At 45.1% G+C, this 19,649-nt stretch overlaps 1 protein-coding gene and 1 pseudogene across 1 annotated transcript; one reads left to right on the forward strand and one right to left on the reverse strand.

The window, feature by feature from the left end:
* Positions 1–11,525: 11,525 nt before the first annotated feature.
* Positions 11,526–14,336, reverse strand: LOC107970431 (cytochrome c-like; annotated as a pseudogene).
* A 947-nt stretch (positions 14,337–15,283) lies between these two features.
* On the forward strand, positions 15,284–16,915 carry LOC107970560 (uncharacterized). Its single transcript, XM_063805426.1, has one exon. The coding sequence runs from the start codon at positions 15,422–15,424 to the stop codon at positions 16,034–16,036; it is 615 nt and encodes a 204-aa protein (XP_063661496.1). The 5' UTR covers positions 15,284–15,421; the 3' UTR covers positions 16,037–16,915.
* The last annotated feature ends 2,734 nt before the right edge of the window (positions 16,916–19,649 follow it).

Consider the following 19,649-nt stretch of genomic DNA (forward strand, 5'->3'; position numbering starts at 1 on the left):
GGTAGATTGAAATAAAAATCTCAAAACTCATTCAAATGGAAATGATAGCTGATGGTTGCCAGATGGACACATTGGCTCTTAGATGAGATAACAGGGCATGCTGAATAAGGTGAAACGTGTTTTGCTGATGTGTCGTAATATTTTTGTGACTCTCTCCTGTTTTTTCAGGCAATTGAAAACACTGCCTCAGTGTCTGAACACAAGGTAATGTTCATGTACTATGCATTTTCAGTATTGCAGACTTAAAAGTAATGACATTGGCTAGCTTGCCTTCCCACTTTCTTTCTTTCTCCTCCCTCCAGTCACTCTTCTCTCTCTTCCCTAGTTGCTCTAATAAACATTAGCTGTCTGGGGAAGATAATCTGAGGTGGCGACTGGCCAGATAGCCTGCCCCTACTCACTCTGGCTATAAAATAAGCCTACAGTATCCACAAGGGGAAATACTGACAGTGTAAACAAGCACATCAAGGTGCAGTCAAAGAAGCCAGGTCCCCACTGATGAGATGAAGAAAATAACCACCTAAGTCTCAGGTCCCTATATCTGCCTAATTGCCCTTCCTTCCACCCAGCACCACTGTCAAGATAATGGCATTCCATGTTTTACTTTACTTTGCTAATGTAGACCTGACTGGAGTAAATCAGTCTGTCCACTGTCAAAGCAGTGGTACTGGATCTTATGTCTCTATTAATTCTAGAAATACCTTCCATCAAAAAGCCAGATGATTGGCCGGGCGCGGTGGCTCACGCCTATAATCCCAGCACTTTGGGAGGCTGAGGCAGGCGGATCATCTGAGGTCAGGAGTTTGAGACTAGCCTGGCCAATGTAGCGAAACCCCGTCTCTACTAAAAATACAAAAAAAAAATTAGCCTGGCCTGGTGGCACACGCCACTGCACTCCAGCCTGGGCGACAGTGCAAGACTCCATCTCAAAAGACAAAAAGCCAGATGATTGAGTTCCTTAGGTGCTGATTGGTTGCCTTTAAAGATTTTTCTATGGTTGGAATCTGTTTTGTGGGATTTTTGTTAGTTTTGTTATCCAATTTTGGGATGACTATCTTAAAAGCTTTCATGATGATGAATAAAGCAATGAAAAAAATGAATAACTTTTTGTGGTGAGAAACATCAAAGTACTCCAAACACACTGTTTTTGGTTTTAGATAAACACAAATTTAACACCTTGACTGCCTGCATACCTATTTTTACATATTTGTAATCATTTTATAAATATAAATATAATTTGTATTCTTTTTTCCAACATTTTCTTCTCCATGTGCTTCTGCTTTGTCTTCATTGTTATCTTTAATGACTGTATTCTGGTCTAATGACTCTAAATTTTGGTGTCCTAAGAAGTGGAGCATTCAGTTAAGAGAAGTAGTAAAATTTGTTTTTTCTTTTTTGTCCTGCTTGCCTTTTTAACTTTTTTTTTTTTTTCCTGGAAGCATAGACTCAGATTGCCCTGAATACACTCCCAGTGTTTTCTCTTTTTTTTTGAGACAGAGTCTTGCTCTGTCACCCAGGCTGGAGTGCAGGCAGTGGCGCAATCTCAGCTCACTGCAAGCTCCGCCTCCTGGGTTCACGCCATTCTCCTACCTCAGCCTCCCGAGTAGCTGGGACTACAGGCGCCCGCCACCACGCCCGGCTAATTTTTTGTATTTTTAGTAGAGATGGGGTTTCACGTTGTTAGCCAGGATGGTCTTGATCTCCTGACCTTATGATCCACCTCAGCCTCCCAAAGTCCTTGGATTACAGGTGTGAGCCACCGTGCCGGGCCTTTCTCTTTTTTTTTTTTTTTTAAGAGACTAAGTCTTGCTCTGTCACCGAAGGTGGAGTGCGGTGACAGCATCATAGTTCATTGCAGTCTCAAACACCCAGGTTCAAGCGATCCCCCCACCTCAGTCTTTGGAGTAGCTGGGACTACAGGCAAGCACCACCAGGCCTGGCTAATTCTGTTAGTTAGTTAGTTAGTTATTTTGAGAGAGTTTCGCTCTTTTGCCTAGGCTATAGTGAAGTGCCACAATCTCGGTTCACTGCAACCTCTGCCCCCTAGGTTGAAGCAAATCTCCTGCCTCAGCCTCCCTAGTAGCTGGGATTATAGGTGCCTGCCACCATGCCTGGCTAATTTTTGTATTTTTAGCAGAGATGGGATTTCACCATATTGGCCAGGCTGGTCTCAAACTCCTGACTCAGGTGATCCACCCACCCGGCTCAGCCTCCCAAAGTGCTAGGATTACAGGTGTGAGCCACCACGCCTGGCCAATTCTTTTATTTATTTATTTATTTTTTTTTTGAGACGGAGTCTCGCTGTCGCCCAGGCTGTAGTGCAGTGGAACGATCTCGGCTCACTGCAAGCTCCGCCTCCCGGGTTCACGCCATTCTCCTGCCTCGGCCTCCTGAGTGGCTGGGACTATAGGCGCCCACCACCTCGCCTGGCTAATTTTTGTATTTTTAGTAGAGACGGGGTTTCACCATGTTAGCCAGGATGGTCTCGATCTCCTGACCTCGTGATCTGCCCGCCTTGGCCTCCCAAAGTGCTGGGATTACAGGCGTGAGCCACCGCGCCCGGCCATTCTTTTATTTTTTATAGAGATGAGGTCTTGCTGTGTTTCCCAGGCTGGTCTCAAATTTTTAGCTTCAAGTGATCCTCCTGCTTGGACCTCCCAAAGTGCTGGGATTATAGGCATGAGCCACTGCACCCAGCCCTCATATTTTTCTTTTTTAAACTTAGGTAAACAAGCTAATTGTGGAGAAAAATCCACAAGGAATCTACAGATGTAAAAAATACAGTTTTTCTCTGCTCTCTTTCCCATTCCTCAGGGGTAATCATCCTTCCAAATTTTTTCTCTTCATATACAAGCTGTAATTGTGTGCAAGTACAGGTATACTCTTATGCCTACACATATGTATGTTTATATATTGTTTTACAAAAGCAGAATCTTAACTATGATTATGGGTGGTGGTGGTGTTGTTTAAAGAGACAGGGTCTCACTCTGTCGCCAGGCTGGAGTGCAGTGGCACAATCGTAGCTCACTGTTGCCTCCACCTCCTGGGCTCGATGATCCTCCCTCCTCAGCCTCCCAAAGCAGTGGGATTATAGGCATGAGCCTTCATGCCCAGCCTGATTATCCTTTTGCAGGCTGCTGATTTTTCCACTTCATGTCAGGAATGTCTTTTCTCTGTCAAAAAATAGAGTATGGCTCAGCAGTCCCTAACCTTTTTGGCACCAGGGACTGGTTTCATGGAAGACAGTTTTTCCACAGACCGTCTCGGGGCATGATTTCAGGATGAAACTGTTCAACCTTAGATCATCAGGCACTACTTAGATTCTCATAAGGAACGTGCAGCCTAGATCCTGCGCATGTGCAGTTCACAATAGGGTTCGCGCTCCCGTGAGAATCTAATGCAGCCGCTAATCTGACAGGAGGCGGATCTCAGTGGTAATGACCACTTGACCACCCCTCACCTCCTGCTGTGCAGCTTGGTTCCTAGCAGACCACAGACTCCGTGATCCAGGAGTTGGGGACCCCTGATCTACCTTTTTCTTTTTTTTTTTTTAATTTTGTAATTAAAAAGTCTTTTTTAGACAGAGTCTCGCTGTGTCACCCAGGCTGGAGTGCAGTGGCACGATCTTGGCTCATTGCAACCTACACCTCCCGGGTTCGAGTCGTTGACCTGCCTCAGCCTCCTGAGTAGCTGGGATTGCAGGCAGTTGCCACCACGACTGGCCAATTTTTTTTTGTATTTTTTGGTAGAAATGGGGTTTCACCGTGTTGGCCAGGCTGGTCTCGAACTCCTAACCTCAGGTGATATGTGTACCTCGGCCTCCCAAAGTACTGGGATTAGAGGTGTGAGCCCCCACGCCCAGCCTGGCTTATCCTTTTTGATGACTATAATATTTCAAAAATTAAAATTACTCCATCATAATTTACTGAACCCTTTCCAGATTGATGGGCATTTATAGTCTTTCCAACTTTTCACAAAGTAATTTTTCTAGTAATAGTGAAAATACATACTGGAGTTGGCAAGTGATTGAATCTTTTAATAAATGTGAAGATGTTCAAAGTTACTTCTGTAGTAGTATCACTTTAATGTATATTGGAATGTATTCCTAAGAGATACCAGTGGTTAATAGTTGTGGCACTTTATTTCTTTAAAAAATATTTCTGGGTTTTGTGAAAAGTGTAGATACTACCAGGGGAGTGTGTGGAACAAATGAGCATCATCCATTCTGTGTTTTAATAAGGAAAAGCTGCTGTTTCATTGTAGCAAATGTACTGATTGGTTAACTGTTTTTCTATTATTGCATATTTATTGACCTGGTGATGCTTTTCATCATCTATAGCACCAATACTCAGACAAAGAAGTACATTGAAAAGATGCTAAGAAATAAGATTTGATCAGACTGCATTCAAGAACAGCTGCTCCAGAGTACATTCTCTGTTCATTACTTAGTAAGTGTCAGAGATTATTGATTTTTAATCTAAAACAGAAAGCTTTACAGCTCTCATGTAAAATTTCATCTTATTTCAGTCCATTGTTCAAACCCATTGAAATTTTTGAATTTTATTTTTGCATTAACATTTTAATTGTCTATCTCAATGCAGTTTGCAACTATGACAAACGAGCCTTTCGTATCCTATTCTAAGTAGCTTATAAAAACCTTGAGGGGAATAGGACCAGCCTGTAGGAACTAGTAGAAACGTAAATATGAACCTATTTGAACTATCACTCTTTGGCCATTCAAAACTGGATTTTAGGTGATAATTCCTCTGGAAATGTAAATTATTCAAACTGGAATTTATAAACTGGGAATAATGTTTTGCTGGCTGAACGTTCAGTATATTAACAGTATAGAACTTAGAAAACTGGATGGGCCAGTAGTTTGGGGTTTGGGTTAGGAGCTAATGAGAATACCTCATTGGATCTTACATTTTATATTTAGGAATAGATTTAATGTTTGTCTTATTTCATCTAGCAGTTCTTTTCTGTGTTTATTTCTGCCAGTTATATGTGTTTTGGGCTGTAATTTTCTAGACACGGAAACCATATGTAATTTTTCATTGCATTTTCCCCAGTAAAGCATTATACCCAGCTTACTACTAAATGTAAGATTTTTAAAAATTATGGTATCAATAAGGAAGCTATGTTTATTAACTGGTTATTTACTCTGGGTCCATTAATGTCTATATATATTGCATTATTGATAGAGCATGATCACTTCTTTTAAAAAAGTCAGTTTAGTTAGCATTGAACCTTATAGACCAACTTCAAATTATAACCAAGGTGGAACATCCCTGGGGGGTCGTGTGATTGCGTGAGGAAACTGGGATTTAGAAGATCTGGCCTCCAATCCCAAATCGAGCAGATAGGAATGTACTATTAGGCTTATAACTTAACTTCTTTGAGCTTAACAGTCAATTAATATCCAAATGTGGACTCCCATTGATCCTGAGAGAAAACTCAGAATGGTGAAGGATTATTCTGTGTAAAACAAAGATTAAGATTTCTTAAGTTAAAATGAGAGTTGGGGAAGAGAAGTCTGATCTGACATTCCAAAAGGATAAGCAACTCTTAGGTTGTGTACTGTTTCCTACAGCTTCTTTTCTCTCTCTACTCTTCCCCACTCAAGGTTCTTAAGGATATGTGTTCATCCATTCTGTCGCTGGCTCAGAGTTTGCTTCACTCTCTAGACTAGAGTATAATTTCATTTGGCAGTCTCCTATACAAATAATGTGTTTACGTTTTTTGACACATACTGCCAGCAGGTATGTTGAAATACTTATTTTGGCAAGGAGGGAACAGAGGAAGGAAGAATCATCTAATGCTTATTTTTTGTTGGTTGGAACTTACTGAAGGGAAAGTAGCTCTGAACTGGGTCTCAGGAAAGCTCAATTTTACTCCCAGCCTTGATGAAATGAAGAGACTTGACTGGTGGATCTAACTCCGTGTTCTGAACTCTAAAATTCTCTTGTCTGAAATTAAGATACAGATCTAGTCCATTTCAAAACATGAGACACTTTTTTTTTTTTTCAAGACAGAGTTTCGTTCTTGTTGCCCAGGCTGGAGTACAGTGGCGCAATCTCGGCTCACTGCAACCTTCGCCTCCCGGATTCAAGCAGTTTTCCTGTCTCAGCCTCCTGAGTGGCTGGGATTACAGGCACGTGCCACTATGCCCAGCTAATTTTTTGTACTTTTGGTAGAGACAGGGTTTCACCATGTTGGCCATCCTGGTCTCGAACTCCTGAGTTCAGGTGATTCACCTGCCTCGCCCTCTCAAAGTGCTGCAATTACAGGCATGAGCCACCGTGCCTGGCCGAGACACATTTTAATAGCATATATCCAGAGAGAGAGGACTGTATTTGTGGAAAATGTTTATGAAAGCAAGTAAAGCACAGTGTCTTATTTTGTATTTGTACATATATTCTTCCTATTATTAGCAATGTTAAAACGCATCTGAATGGAACTTTTAAAATGAAGATTTGTAAAAAAAATTGTAAACATTTAAAATAGAGCAGTAGTTGCAGCTGACATGAGGTAGCTGTTGTAATTGAGAATTCTGTTATGACTTATGGAGTGATGGTATAAAGGGAGAATGGCATCTAAGACATTTCTGGACCCTCTTAATGTCTTAGAGACACTGTCATGATCCATGTTTGCTTGGAAACATGCAAGTCTAGCCTGTACTATATGGAGAAAACCTTTAAAGCTTTTAGCTCCTTGAGTGCCATCATTTTGAGGAATTTCAACTGATCTTGTACAACCTCAACTTAAAGGGTAAAATTTAACCCATATGGGAAAAAGAAAGAGGAAAACTATGCCAAGGAGCAAAATCAGGAGGGCTTAGGTAGTGCTCACTGATAAAATATGGGAAATAGGTCAAGATGAGATGGTAAAGTTACATTGGCATATTCCTAAATCTCCTGAAGCCAACATGACTAGATAATAGATGATGGGACTGGGTTGATTGTGATTTTAACGAAGTAGAGATTGGAGAGGCCTCGGTGGTGAATCCCCTTAGAATGGCCATCCAGTGGCAAACAGAATGAAGCCAGCAGCCACATCCAGGTAAGAAGCAATATGTTGGGAAAGATTCTGTTTTTTGAGACGGAGTCTAGCTCTGTCACCTAGACTGGAGTGCAGTTGGCGCTGTCTCAGTTCAGTGCAACCTCTGCCTCCCGGGTTCTAGCGATTCTCCTGCCTCACCCTTCCAAGTACCTGGGACTACAGGCACGTGTCACCACAACCGGCTGATTTTTGTATTTTTAGTATTTTGTGTTTTTAAACCTCTTTACTTGAAATTTGCTGGAAAAAAAAAAGCAAATGATAGATTTGCTGTGTAAAATAGTGGAAATGGAGTACATAGCCATAGTTCGAGCATTTTTTTATTCTTACCACAAACATTAAGTGCCTATTCTGTGCCAAGCACTGATATATTAGATCCTCTGCCCTCAAAAAGCTTTGTCTATTAGGGTAGAGATGGGTCTGTGGTCAGCTAACCATGAAACTGTTCAGGTTCTGAGTGCAGTGGGGACACAGAATTGCCTTGTTTTCTAAGAAATAGCTCCATCTAATGTGAACTTCACGTGGGCTTGCTTTTGTTTGTGGACGCCATTCACTGAAAAAGCCAGGCTGTAATCCCAGCACTTTGGGAGGCCAAGGCAGGCGAATCACATGTGCCCTGGAGTTTGAGACCAGCCTGGGCACCATGGTGAAACCCCATCTCTACAAAAACATACAAAAATTAGCCAGGTGTGGTAGCACACACCTGTAATCCTAGCTACTCAGGAGGCGGAGGTGGGAGGATCCATTGAACCCAGGGAGTTGAGGCTACAGTGAGCCATGATTGTGCCACTGCTCTCCAGCCTGGGCAACAGAGTGAGACTCTATCTCAAAAATAGACACATAAATAAAAATAAAACAAAAAGAAGAGATTAGATTGGAATCATAACTTGTAACTCGTTTGTATCTTTAGTGCTACCTTATGGCAGTAATTCATACTGGACTGTGACTTTGAACAACTAGTATATTTTTTATCTTCCCCCCTGCCCTTTCTTGGATCCCCAGTCAACACATTTTTTTTTTTTTTTTTTTTTTTTTTTGAGACGGAGTCTCGCTCTGTCGCCCAGGCTGGAGTGCAGTGGCGCGATCTCGGCTCACTGCAAGCTCCGCCTCCCGGGTTCACGCCATTCTCCTGCCTCAGCCTCCCGAGTAGCTGGGACTACAGGCGCCCACCACCGCGCCCGGCTAATTTTTTGTATTTTTAGTAGAGACGGGGTTTCACCGTGTTAGCCAGGATGGTCTCGATCTCCTGACCTCGTGATCTACCCGCCTCGCCCTCCCAAAGTCCTGGGATTACAGGCGTGTGCCGCCGCGCCCGGCCAGCATAATATTTTCAAGGTTCATGTATGTTGTAGCATGCATCAGAACTTTATTCCCTACTACAGCTTTAGTAATTCCATTCTTTGTTTTTGTTGTTTTGTTTTGTTTTGTTTTGTTTTGTTGAGACGGAGTCTCACTCTGGCCCCCATGCTGGAGCGCAGTGGCACGATATCAGCTTACCGCAACCTCTGCCTCCTGGGTTCAAGCAATTCTCTTGCCTCAGCCTCCTGAGTAGCTGTGATTATAGGCGTGCACCACCACACCCAGCTAATTTTTGTATTTTTAGTCGAGTTGGGGTTTCATCATGTTGGCCAGGCTGGTCTCAAACGGCTGACCTCAGGTAATCCACCCTCCTCGGCCTCCCAAAGTGCTGGGAGTACAGGCGTGAGCCACTGCGCCCGGCCCACATTCTTTGTTTATACCACATTTTTTTAATCCATTCATCCATTGATGGACACTTGAGTTGTTTCCACCTTTTGGCCATTTGAATAATGTTGCTATGAGTATTGGTTTACAAATATTTGTTTGAGTCCCTGTTTTCGGTTCTTTAGGGTATATAAGAGTGGAATTGCTGGATCATGTGATGAACATATGTTTACCATTTTGAGGAACCACCACCGCTTTCCATAGCAGCTGCATAATTTTACATTCCTACCACCAATGCACGTGGTCTCCAATTTCTCCATATTCTTGCTAACATTTATTTTCCTTTCTTAAAAAATGTTTTATGGCCGGGCGCAGTGGCTCACACCTGTAATCCCAGGACTTTGGGAGGCCGAGGCAGGCAGATCACGAGGTCAGGAGATTGAGACCATCCTGGCTAACATGGTGAAACCCCGTCTCTACTAAAAATACAAAAAATTAGCTAGGCGTGGTGGTGGGCGCCTGTAGTACCAGCTACTTGGGAGGCTGAGGCAGGAGAGTGGTATGAACCCGGGAGGCAGAGCTTGCAGTGAGCCGAGATTGCGCCACTGCACTCCAGCCTGGGCAACAGAGCGAGACTCCGTCTCAAATAATAATAATTTTGCTTTTAATGAATTAATAATTTTTTTTTTTTTTTATGTATAGGATCTTGCTCTGTCACCCAGGCTGCAGTGTAGTGGCGTGATCATAGTTCACTGCAGCCTGAAACTCCTGGGCTCAAGCAGTCTTCCCTCCTCAGCCTCTTGAGTACCTGGGTCTACAGGTACCTGCCACCTCTCCTGGCCCTATTTTTTAATTATAATTATCCTGATGAGTACGGAGTGATACCTCATTGTGTTGATTTGCATTTCCGTAATGACTAATGATGTTAAGCATCTTTTCACATACTTCTTGGCCATTTCTATATTTTTGTAGACATGTCTATTCAAGTCCTTTACCCGTTTTTGTTTGTTTTGTTTTTCAGAGATGAGGTCTCACTCTGTCACACAAGTTGGAGTGCAGTGGTATGATCCTGGCTCACTGCAACCTCCACTTCCGAGGCTCAAGCGATCCTCTCATGTCGGCCTCCTGAGTAGCTGGGACCACAGGTGCGCACCACGGTGCCCCGCTAATTTTTTGCAATTTTGGTAGACATAAGGTTTCGTCATGCTACCCAGACTGGTCTCGAACTTTTGAGCTTAGGAGTTCTAACCACCTCTGCCTCTGAAAGTGCTGGTGTTACAGGCACGAGCCACTGTGCTCAGCCCTTTGCCCATTTTTAAATTGGGTTTTTGTCATTGTTGAGGTATAGGAGTTATTTATATATTCTGGATATTAATCCCTTATCAGACATATGATTTGCAAACATGTTCTCCCATTCTATGGGTTTTCACTCCCTTGATAGTGTCCTTTGATGTACAAAAGTATTTAGTTTCGATAAAGTCAAATTTATCTTTTTTTTTTTTTTGGAGATGGAGTCTAGCTCTGTCACCAGGCTGGAGTGCAGTGGTACGATCTCGACTCTCTGCAATCTCTACCTTGCGGGTTCAGACAATTCTCCTGCCTCAGCCTCCCGTGTAGCTGGGACTATGGGCCTGTGCCACAACGCCCAGCTAATTTTTGTATTTTTAGTAGAGACGGGTTTTCACATGTTGGCCAGGATGGTCTTGATCTCTTGACCTCGTGATCTGCCTACCTCAACCTCCCAAAGTGCTGTGATTACAGGCAGGAGCCACCACATGTGGCCTTATTTTTTATGTTATTTTATTATTTTTTTGATCTGTGATTTTCTTAATTAAGTCGTATGATCACACATAGTTTTAAAGTGTGTATTCTAATCATTTTAAGTTGGCAAAAGCACCATTCCCAATCACAAATACGCAGCAGTTTTATGTTTTCGAATGGTTCTTTAAAGACAATCCTGAATCATAACTTAGTTTGAGTTACAGTGTAAAGAATTCAAGAGTGAAGTTTAACTTGTTACTATTTTAAAAGCATGTGACCTTATAGATCATGTATAAAATGTGAGAAGTGTTAAATAATCTTAAACTAGACATCGCTACCTTATTTTCCTTCAATCCTAGCCTTTAAGAGGCAAATGAACACCAAACACAGTTGAATCTTGCTTGGTTCTAAGACAGTGAGGAAATTTCCCCAGTATTTAAATATATTCACATAACCAGTTAAATAAATCTAAATATAAAACCAATCTCCATTAAGTTTTTGTTGTTGTTGTTATTTTTTGGGGTTTTTTTTGAGATGGAGTCTTGCTTAGTCATTCTGGCTGGAGTGCAGTGGCGCGATCTTGGTTCACTGCAATGCACCTCTGCCTTCCGAGTTCAAGCAGTTCTGTCTCAGCCTCCCAAGTAGCTGGGATTACAGGTGCCCACCACCACGCCTGGCTAATTTTTGTATTTTTAGTAGAGACGGGGGTTTCACCATGTTGGCCAGGCTGGTCTCGAACTCCTGAACTCAAGTGAACCACCCGCCTCGGCCTCCCAAAGTGCTGGGATTACAGGCATGAGCTACTGCGCCCGGCCTCTATTAAGTTTTAAGATGGCACTCACCATCTTTGTGAGAAGTTGAACATTACTAACAAAGTCTAATCATATTTTTAGAAGGGGTAAACAGTGATACCATGTTCTGAATTGGAATTACTATTAAAATTCAAAAACTGAACATTTAACCACAAGCCAGTCTTAGTTTTAAATCACAACTGCCCAACAAAATATTCTGTCATTTATGATCTGATTTCTGGTGTATGAGATCTATTAAAGTATGGTACACATAAAACAGTCATGAGACATTTGTTTTGTAATAAATAAGGCAGTGGCCAATTATTACTCATTAGTAGCTTTTTTAAGATAAGCTATCAAGCCTGCCCTTTCTGCCTTCTTCTTAATGCCGGCAAAGATCATTTTTCTTCCATACCCTTGGGATTCTCCAAATACTCCATCAGTGTATCCTCTCCCCAGGTGATGCCTTTGTTCTTATTGGTGTCTGTGTAAGAGAATCCAACAGCCTGACCTGTCTTCCGCCTGAAGAGACCTTGGAGATTAGGCCTAGTCTTGTGCTTGCCTCCCTTTTCCACGGTGTGGCACTGGGCACACTTCTGAACAAAAATCTTGCTTTTCTCAACATCACCTGTATTTAATTCTCTTTTTAGTCCCTGGGGCCACGAAGGTTGCCACTCCAAAGCCGGACAACCCACTCTTTACTTTTTTTGTTGTTGTTGCTTGTCCTTTTGGTTGTTATGCTTAAGATACCATTGCCGAATCCAAGGTCATGAAGGTTTTCTTTTATTTTCTTAAATTTAGGTCTTTGATCCACTTTGAGTTAATTTTTGTGTATAGTGTATTTTAAGGATTTAGCTTCATTCTTTTGCATATGGATATCCAGTTTTTCCAGTTCCATTTGTTGAAAAGATGGTCCTTTCACCACTGAAATTATTTTGGCACCCTTGTCAAAAATCAATTTATCGGCCGGGCACGGTGGCTCACGCCTGTATTCCCAGCACTTTGGGGGGCCGAGGTGGGCGGATCATGAGGTCAGGAGATCGAGACCATCCTGGCTAACACAGTGAAACCCCGTCTCTACTAAAAATACAAAAAAAAAAAAAAAAAATTAGCCGGGTGTGGTGGTGGGCGCCTGTAGTCCCAGCTACTCAGGAGGCTGAGGCAGGAGAATGGCGTGAACCTGGGAGGTGGAGCTTGCAGTGAGCCGAGATTGTCCCACTGCACTCCAGCCTGGATGACAGAGCAAGACTCCGTCTCAAAAAAAAAAAAAACAATTTGTCACATATATGAAGGCTTATCTTTGAACTCTGTATTCAGTTTCATTGGTCTATATGTCTGTCCTTCTGCCAGTACCACACTGTTTTAACTACTGTAGCTTTGTATTAGTATTGAAATCAGGGCTGGGTGCTGTGGCTAACGCCTGTAATCCCAGCACTATGAGAGACTGAGGCGGGCAGATCACGAGTTCAGGAGACTGAGACCGTCCTGGCTAACACGATGAAACCCCATCTCTACTGAAAATACAAAAAAAGTTAGCCAGGCGTGGTGGCGGGTGCCTGTAGTCCCGGCTACTCAGGAGGCTGAGGCAGGAGAATTGCATGAACCCAGGAGGTGGAGCTTGCAGTGAGCCGAGATCACGCCACTGCACTCCAGCCTGGGTGACAGAGTAAGACTCCATCTTGAAAAAATATATATATATTGAAATCAGGAAGTGTGAGCCCTCCAACTTTGCTCTTTTTCAAGGTTTTGGCAATTTGGGGTCCCTTGAAATTCCATGTGAATTTTGGTATGGATCTTTCTATTTCTGCAAACTATGTTGTGGGACTTTGATAAGGATTGCATTGAATCACTTTGAATGGTATTGTCACATTAAGAATATTGAGTGTCTTCCAATCCATGAAGACAATAGCTCTTTCCATTTATTTATGTCTTTAATTTTTTTCAGCAGTTTCTTTTTTTATTTTATTTTATTTTATTTTGAGATAGTGTCTGGCTCTCTAACCCAGGCTAGAGTACAGTGACACAATCTTGGCTCACTGCAGCCTTGACCTTCCAGGCTCAGGTGATCCTCCCACCTCAGCCTTCCGAGTAGGTGGGACCACAGGCATGCACTGCAGCTGGCTAATTTTTGTATTTTCTATAGAGATGAGGTTTTGCCATGTTACCCAGGCTGGTCTTGAACTCCTGGGATCAAGCAATCCACCCGCCTCAGCCTCCCAAAGTGTTAGGATGAAAGGCATGAGCCACCGCGCCAAGCCTTGCCTTTATGCTTAGATACATAAAGACCCTGTGGCCTCCCCCTCCACCCAGAGCAACAGCAGCAGTGGTGAAGACCCAGAAACATCCCTGGCTCAACAAGCCCCTGAGCATCACCCTATTATTTATTTAGTAACAGAGTATGCAAGAGGAGGAGACCTGCACAACTGGATAAACCCAGAAATGTCCCTGGCTCAACAAGCCTTCCAGCATGACCCTGTGTCTTCCCCCTCCACGCAGAGCACCAGCAACAGTGGTGCAGACCCAGAAACCTCCCTGGCTCAACAAGGCCCCCAGCATGACCCCATGGCCTTCCCCTCCACCCAGAGCACCTGTAGCAGTGGTGGAGTCCCAGAAACGTCCCTGGCTCAACAAGCCTTCCAGTATCAGCCTGTGGCCTTCTTGTTTGTTTTTGGTTTTTTTGAGATGGAATTTTGCTCTTGTTGCTCAGGCTGTGTGCAATGGCGCGATCTTTTTTTCACTACAACCTCCGCCTCCCGGGTTCAAGCGATTCTCCTGCCTCAGCCTCCTAAGTAGCTGCGATTACAAGCACGTGCCACCACGCCCGGCTAATTTTATATTTTCAGTGGAGATGAGGTTTCTTCATGTTGGTCAGGCTGGTCTTGAACTCCCGACCTCAGGTGATCCACCCGCCTCGGCCTCCCAGCGTGCTGGGATTACAGGCATGAGCCACTGTGCCCGGCCTACCTGTGGCCTTCTTCCTCACCCAGAGCACCAGTAGCAGTGGCAGAGACCCAGAAATTGCTCTGACACAGCTGCAACCATCCCAGGAGGCCAGTGTCATTCAAGCTGGGCAGCCTGAGGCTGTGATGTCAGACTCGCCAAAAAGAAGCCCTGGAACTCTTCCTGGGCCAAGGCTACCAATGCCCCACCATGGATGTTTGGAGCCTCGGCATAACGTTTCATCACACGGTGGCCGGGTCTGCCATTCTACTCACGCAGCGTTAGGGTCCTCATGGCAGAAATTAAAAATGGAAGCTATTTTTCCCCAGTCTACTTTTCCCAAGGTCTTAAAAGTCTCAGTAAAAAACTATTAACAGTAGACCCCGGGAAGCAGACCACACTCAAAGTTATGAGGGACCCGTGGGTGAACAGTGGCCAGAAGTTGCCTCTGACCACGAATGAAAAACATCCTGGGCTGCGTGCGGTGGCTCACACCTGTAATCCCAGCACTTTGGGAGGCTGAGGCAGGCGGATCACAAGGTCAGGAGATCGAGACCATCCTGGCTAACACAGTGAAACCCCGTCTCTACTAAAAATACAAAAAAGCCAGGTGTGGTGGCGGGCGCCTATAGTCCCAGCTACTTGGGAGGCTGAGGCAGGAGAATGGCATGAACCCAGGAGGCGGAGCTTGCAGTGAGCCAAGCCATTGCACTCCAGCCTGGGTGACAGAGTGAGATTCTGCCTCAAAAAAAAAAAAAAAAAAAAAAAAAAAAAAAAAAAAAAAACAGAAAAACATCCTGGAACGTCCAAACCCCAAAACAACCCAGCTCTTGGTGGCCATGGGATTGCAGGCTGAGAACATCTCCGTGGCAATCAACAAAAAATCAATTATCCCGTGGCCACCAACCTTATTTTGGAACAAACAAAATGAAAGAAGCTGTCCACTATCAGACCACAGACCCTTCTTCCTGGGGTTCCCAACTTTTTTCTTCTATCCATGGTAAAGTTTCCACCACTGCCCTTCTCCTGCTGAAGTGGGCTCATAGCATTCAGCAGAATAGCCCCTAACTGGCCAGTGCACTTGCTGGCCTACAGAGGAAGCCAGAGAGCTTTAATCAAGTCCCCCAGCACGACCCTTTGGCTTCCACCTCTACCCAGAGCACCAGCAGCAGTAGTGAGGCCCACAAATGTCCCTGGCTCAACAGGCCCCCCAGCATGACCCTGTGGCTTCCCCCTCCACCCAGAGCACCAGCAGCAGTGGTTCAGACCCAGAAACCTCCCTGGCTCAACAAGCGCCCCAGCATGACCCTGTGGTCTCCCCCTCCACGCAGAACACCAGCAGTAGTGGTGGTGATCCAGAAATGTCCCAGGCTCAACAAGCCCCCCAGCATGACCCTGTGGCCTACCCCTCCACCCAGAGCACCAGCAGCAGTGGTGGAGACCCAGAAATGTCCCTGGCTCAACAAGCCTTCCAGTATCAGCCTGTGGCCTTCTTCTCCACCCAGAGCACCAGCAGCAGTGGTGGAGACCCAGAAACGTCCCAGGCTCAACAAGCCGCCCAGTATGACCCTGTGGCCTACCCCTATACCCAGAGCAACAGCAGCAGTGGTGCAGACCCAGAAACCTCTGGCTCACCACCTCCCCAGCAACACCCTGTGGCCTTCTCCACCAAGAGCACCAGTAGCAGTGGCAGAGACCCAGAAATGTCCCTGACACAGCAACAACCATCCCAGGAAGCCAGTGTCATTCAGGCTGGGCAGCCCAAGGCTTTGACTTCAGCCTTGCCAATAAGGAGGCTGTGACTGCCGCAGGGCTGCCAGGAGATGCACTTCCATTGTATTAAAATGTTTTTGCCTGTGTCCACCGCCGAAAAGGAGGAATAAGATGACCCCAACATAGTTGCACGGCTGAAGACAAAAATCAAGTTGGTTGGGTCAATATTGTTACCATAGTCACTACACTTAGAGTAGTTTTATAGTCAGTGTAGACAGGTGGCACCATGCAGCAGGGATCAGCCTACACCACACCTGACCAGGAGCTCCATAACTGTAAAATCCTGGACACCATTGGCCGTGGCACATTCAGTGAGGTCCAGGATCACATGCTGATTGGGACCCAAATGGCCATCAAAATCATCCCCAAGGCTGGCTCCCTTGGCATCACTGTCCAGAGAGTGGTAAGTATTTTAAAGTTACTCTGCCACTTCAATATTTGGATTACACTCCAAGTCCAATTCCCAGTCCAGCAATCCTGCCCTCAGAGGCTCCCTTCATCTGTCCACTTGGCAAAGGAAGGGGCAGGTCGGCCCACGCCCCCTGTCTGGCTGCAGACGACAACCATCAGAAGGGTGTCTGTGTAGCCGGGGCCCCAGAACCATGTCTGCGTGGAAAGGGCCCAAGAACCTGGAGCCCTTTCGGTTCAAGAAGAGCGTGAGGGACCCAGCCCCCTTCTGAAACCTATACCGCATTCTGGCCTGTGCCCTAGAAGGTTGTGAAGGCCTCTAAGTGGGTCCTCCTGCTTCCCCATCTTCTAAGGCCCAGGCCTTTTTCAGACCTTCCGTGGGTCCCACCCCTGCACCCATCACATGGTGTCTGGTCCCTGCCTGCCTGGCTCACACCCCCCGCCTTCACCTACTGCCCTATTTTTATCCCTGGGACACCCCACTGGGCACTGCTCTTCCCTATCTTAAAAGACTTTTGGCCGGGCGCGGTGGCTCACGCCTGTAATCCCAGCACTTTGGGAGGCCGAGGCGGGAGGATCACGAGGTCAGGAGATCGAGACCATCCTGGCTAACACGATGAAACCCCGTCTCTACTAAAAATACAAAAAAATTATCTGGGCGTGGTGGCAGGAGCCTGTAGTCCCAGCTCCTCGGGAGGCTGAGGCAGGAGAATGGTGTGAACCCGGGAGGCGGAGCTTGCAGTGAGCCGAGATCGCGCCACTGCACTCCAGCCTGGGTGACAGAGTGAGACTCCGTCTCAAAAAAAAAAAAAAAAAATCAGAAGAGGAAAATGTGACTAGAATAAGCATATGTGTCTGTGATGGATGTCTGTTTCTTTTTTATTCCTTTCTTTTCTTTTTTTTTTTTTTGAGATGGAGTTTTGCTCTTATTGCCCAGGCTGGTGTGCAATGGTGCGATTTCTGCTCACTGCAATCTCCGCCTCCCGGGTTCAAGGGATTCTCCTGCCTCAGCCTCCCGGGTAGCTGAGATTACAGGCATGGGCTACCACACCCAGCTAATTTTGTATTTTTAGTAGAGACAGGGTTTCTCCATGTTGGTCAAGCTGGTCTCAAACTCCTGACCTCAGGTGATCTGCCTGCCTTGGCCTCCCAAAGTGCTGGGATTACAGGCGTGAGCCACTGCACCTGGCCTGTGATGGGTGTCTATTTCTTTTTTCTTTTTTAATTTTTATTAATTTTATTAATCTATTAATTTTATTGATTATTTTAAAATTTATTATTATTATTATTTTTGAGACAGAGTCTCACTCTGTCGCCCAGGCTGGAGTGCAGTGGCACAATCTTGGCTCACTGCAAGCTCTGCCTCCCGGGTTCACACCATTCTCCTGCCTCAGCCTCCTGAGTAGCTGGGACTACAGGCGCCCACCACCACGCCAGGCTAATTTTTGTATTTTTAGTAGAGATGGGGTTTCACCATGTTAGCCAGGATGGTCTCGATCTCCTGACCTCGTGATCTGCCCACCTCGGCCTCCCAAAGTGCTGGGATTACAGGCGTGAGCCACCGCGCCCGGCCAATTTCTTAGTTATATTTACATCCTTCTGTGTTTCTGAAAGTACACACAAAAACAAGATGGTGTTTGCTTCTGAAGGAATCAGATGGGGTTAGATGAATAATCATGTTTACCCTTTGGAACCGCTTAAATGTTTTACCTTGCTGATATATTTCTTCTTCACACACACACACACACACACACACAGAGTTTAAAAATCTAAGCCAGATATAAAAGACTATATGATTCATAATTTTCTACTTTTTTTTAATTTACAAAAATAGAAATAAAAATTTTTAAGATATATCATTCTATTTACATGACATTTTAGAAAAGTCTATTTATATGACTATAAAGGGACAGATGGCAGCTTTCTGGTTTGCCAGAAATGGTGGTTACATAACTGTATAAATTTGCCAAAACTTATTGAAAGACGTACTTGTAAATAATACATTTTATTGTATATAAATTATGTCAATAAACAATGTTTTCAAAATATCAGTTATTGAAATGATGTGCACAGGCCAGGCATGATGGTTCACACCTGTAATCCCAGCACTTTGGGAATCCAAGGCACTTTGGGAAGCCGAGGCGGGCAGATCTCTTGAGGCCAGAAGTTCGAGACCAGCCTGGCTAACATGGTGAAACCCCAACTCTACTAAAAATACAAACATTAGCCAGGCATGGTGGTGCACAGTCCCAGCTACCTGGAAGGCTGAGGCACAAGAATCTCTTGAGCCTGAGAGGTGGAGGTTGCAGTGAGCCGAGATCATGCCACTGCACTCCAGCCTGGGCAACAGAACAAGACTCCATATCAAATAAAATAAAATTACGTGCACAAGAGCCGGGTGTGGTGTCTCACGCCTGTAATCCCAGCACTTTCGGAGGCCGAGGCAGGTGGATCACCTGAGGTCAGGAGTTTGAGACCAGCCTGGCCAATATGGCGAAACCCCATCTCTATGAAAAATATAAAAATTACCTGGGCGTGGTGGTGGGTGCCTGTAATCCCAGCTACTTGGGAGGCTGAGGTAGAAGAATTGCTTGAACCCAGCAGGCAGAGGTTGCAGTGAGCTGAGATGGTGCCACTGCACTCCAGCCTGGGTGACAAGAGTGAGACTCTGTCTCAAAGAAAAGAAACAAACAAAAAATTATGTACACAAATATGGACAGCACTGGCAAGAAGTGTGGCAAAAACACATGTGGTTCTCTTGTTTTGGGCTCAGACATGTGGCTGTGCCATTACAGACCCCCGGGATTTAGAATCCTCCTTCTGAAAGGCGTCCTGTGCACTCGTGAGCACCAGCCTGAACAGATGAAAAGGCTGAGCTGGAGGGGCTGGGACACAGCCCACCTTGACGACAGCTGCTCCTGGCTGTGCGGGGGGGTCCCCAGGAAAGGCCATTCTCCCACTAGGATCGCCAGTGGGAGGCTCAAGCTCCTTTGATGTTTGGAATCTTCCCTCCTCAGCCCCCCAGCCTCATCAAAGGCTGCCTTTTCCTGTTCACTGACCACAGCTGCTTTGACTCCATTAGCCTCTGAGCTCCTGGAAGAAAAGAAAGAACCTTGTTTTCCCTGGGCTCAATGCCAAGAGACCGTGGGCAGTTGCTCAAGATTCACTTGTGAAACTCCGGATCTCAGGAGGAGGGAAGCTTGGGACAAATACCGAGCCTCCCACCCCCACTCC

The sequence above is a fragment of the Pan troglodytes genome, chromosome 2, assembly GCF_028858775.2.
Source record: "Pan troglodytes isolate AG18354 chromosome 2, NHGRI_mPanTro3-v2.0_pri, whole genome shotgun sequence".
Lineage (NCBI taxonomy): Eukaryota > Metazoa > Chordata > Mammalia > Primates > Hominidae > Pan > Pan troglodytes.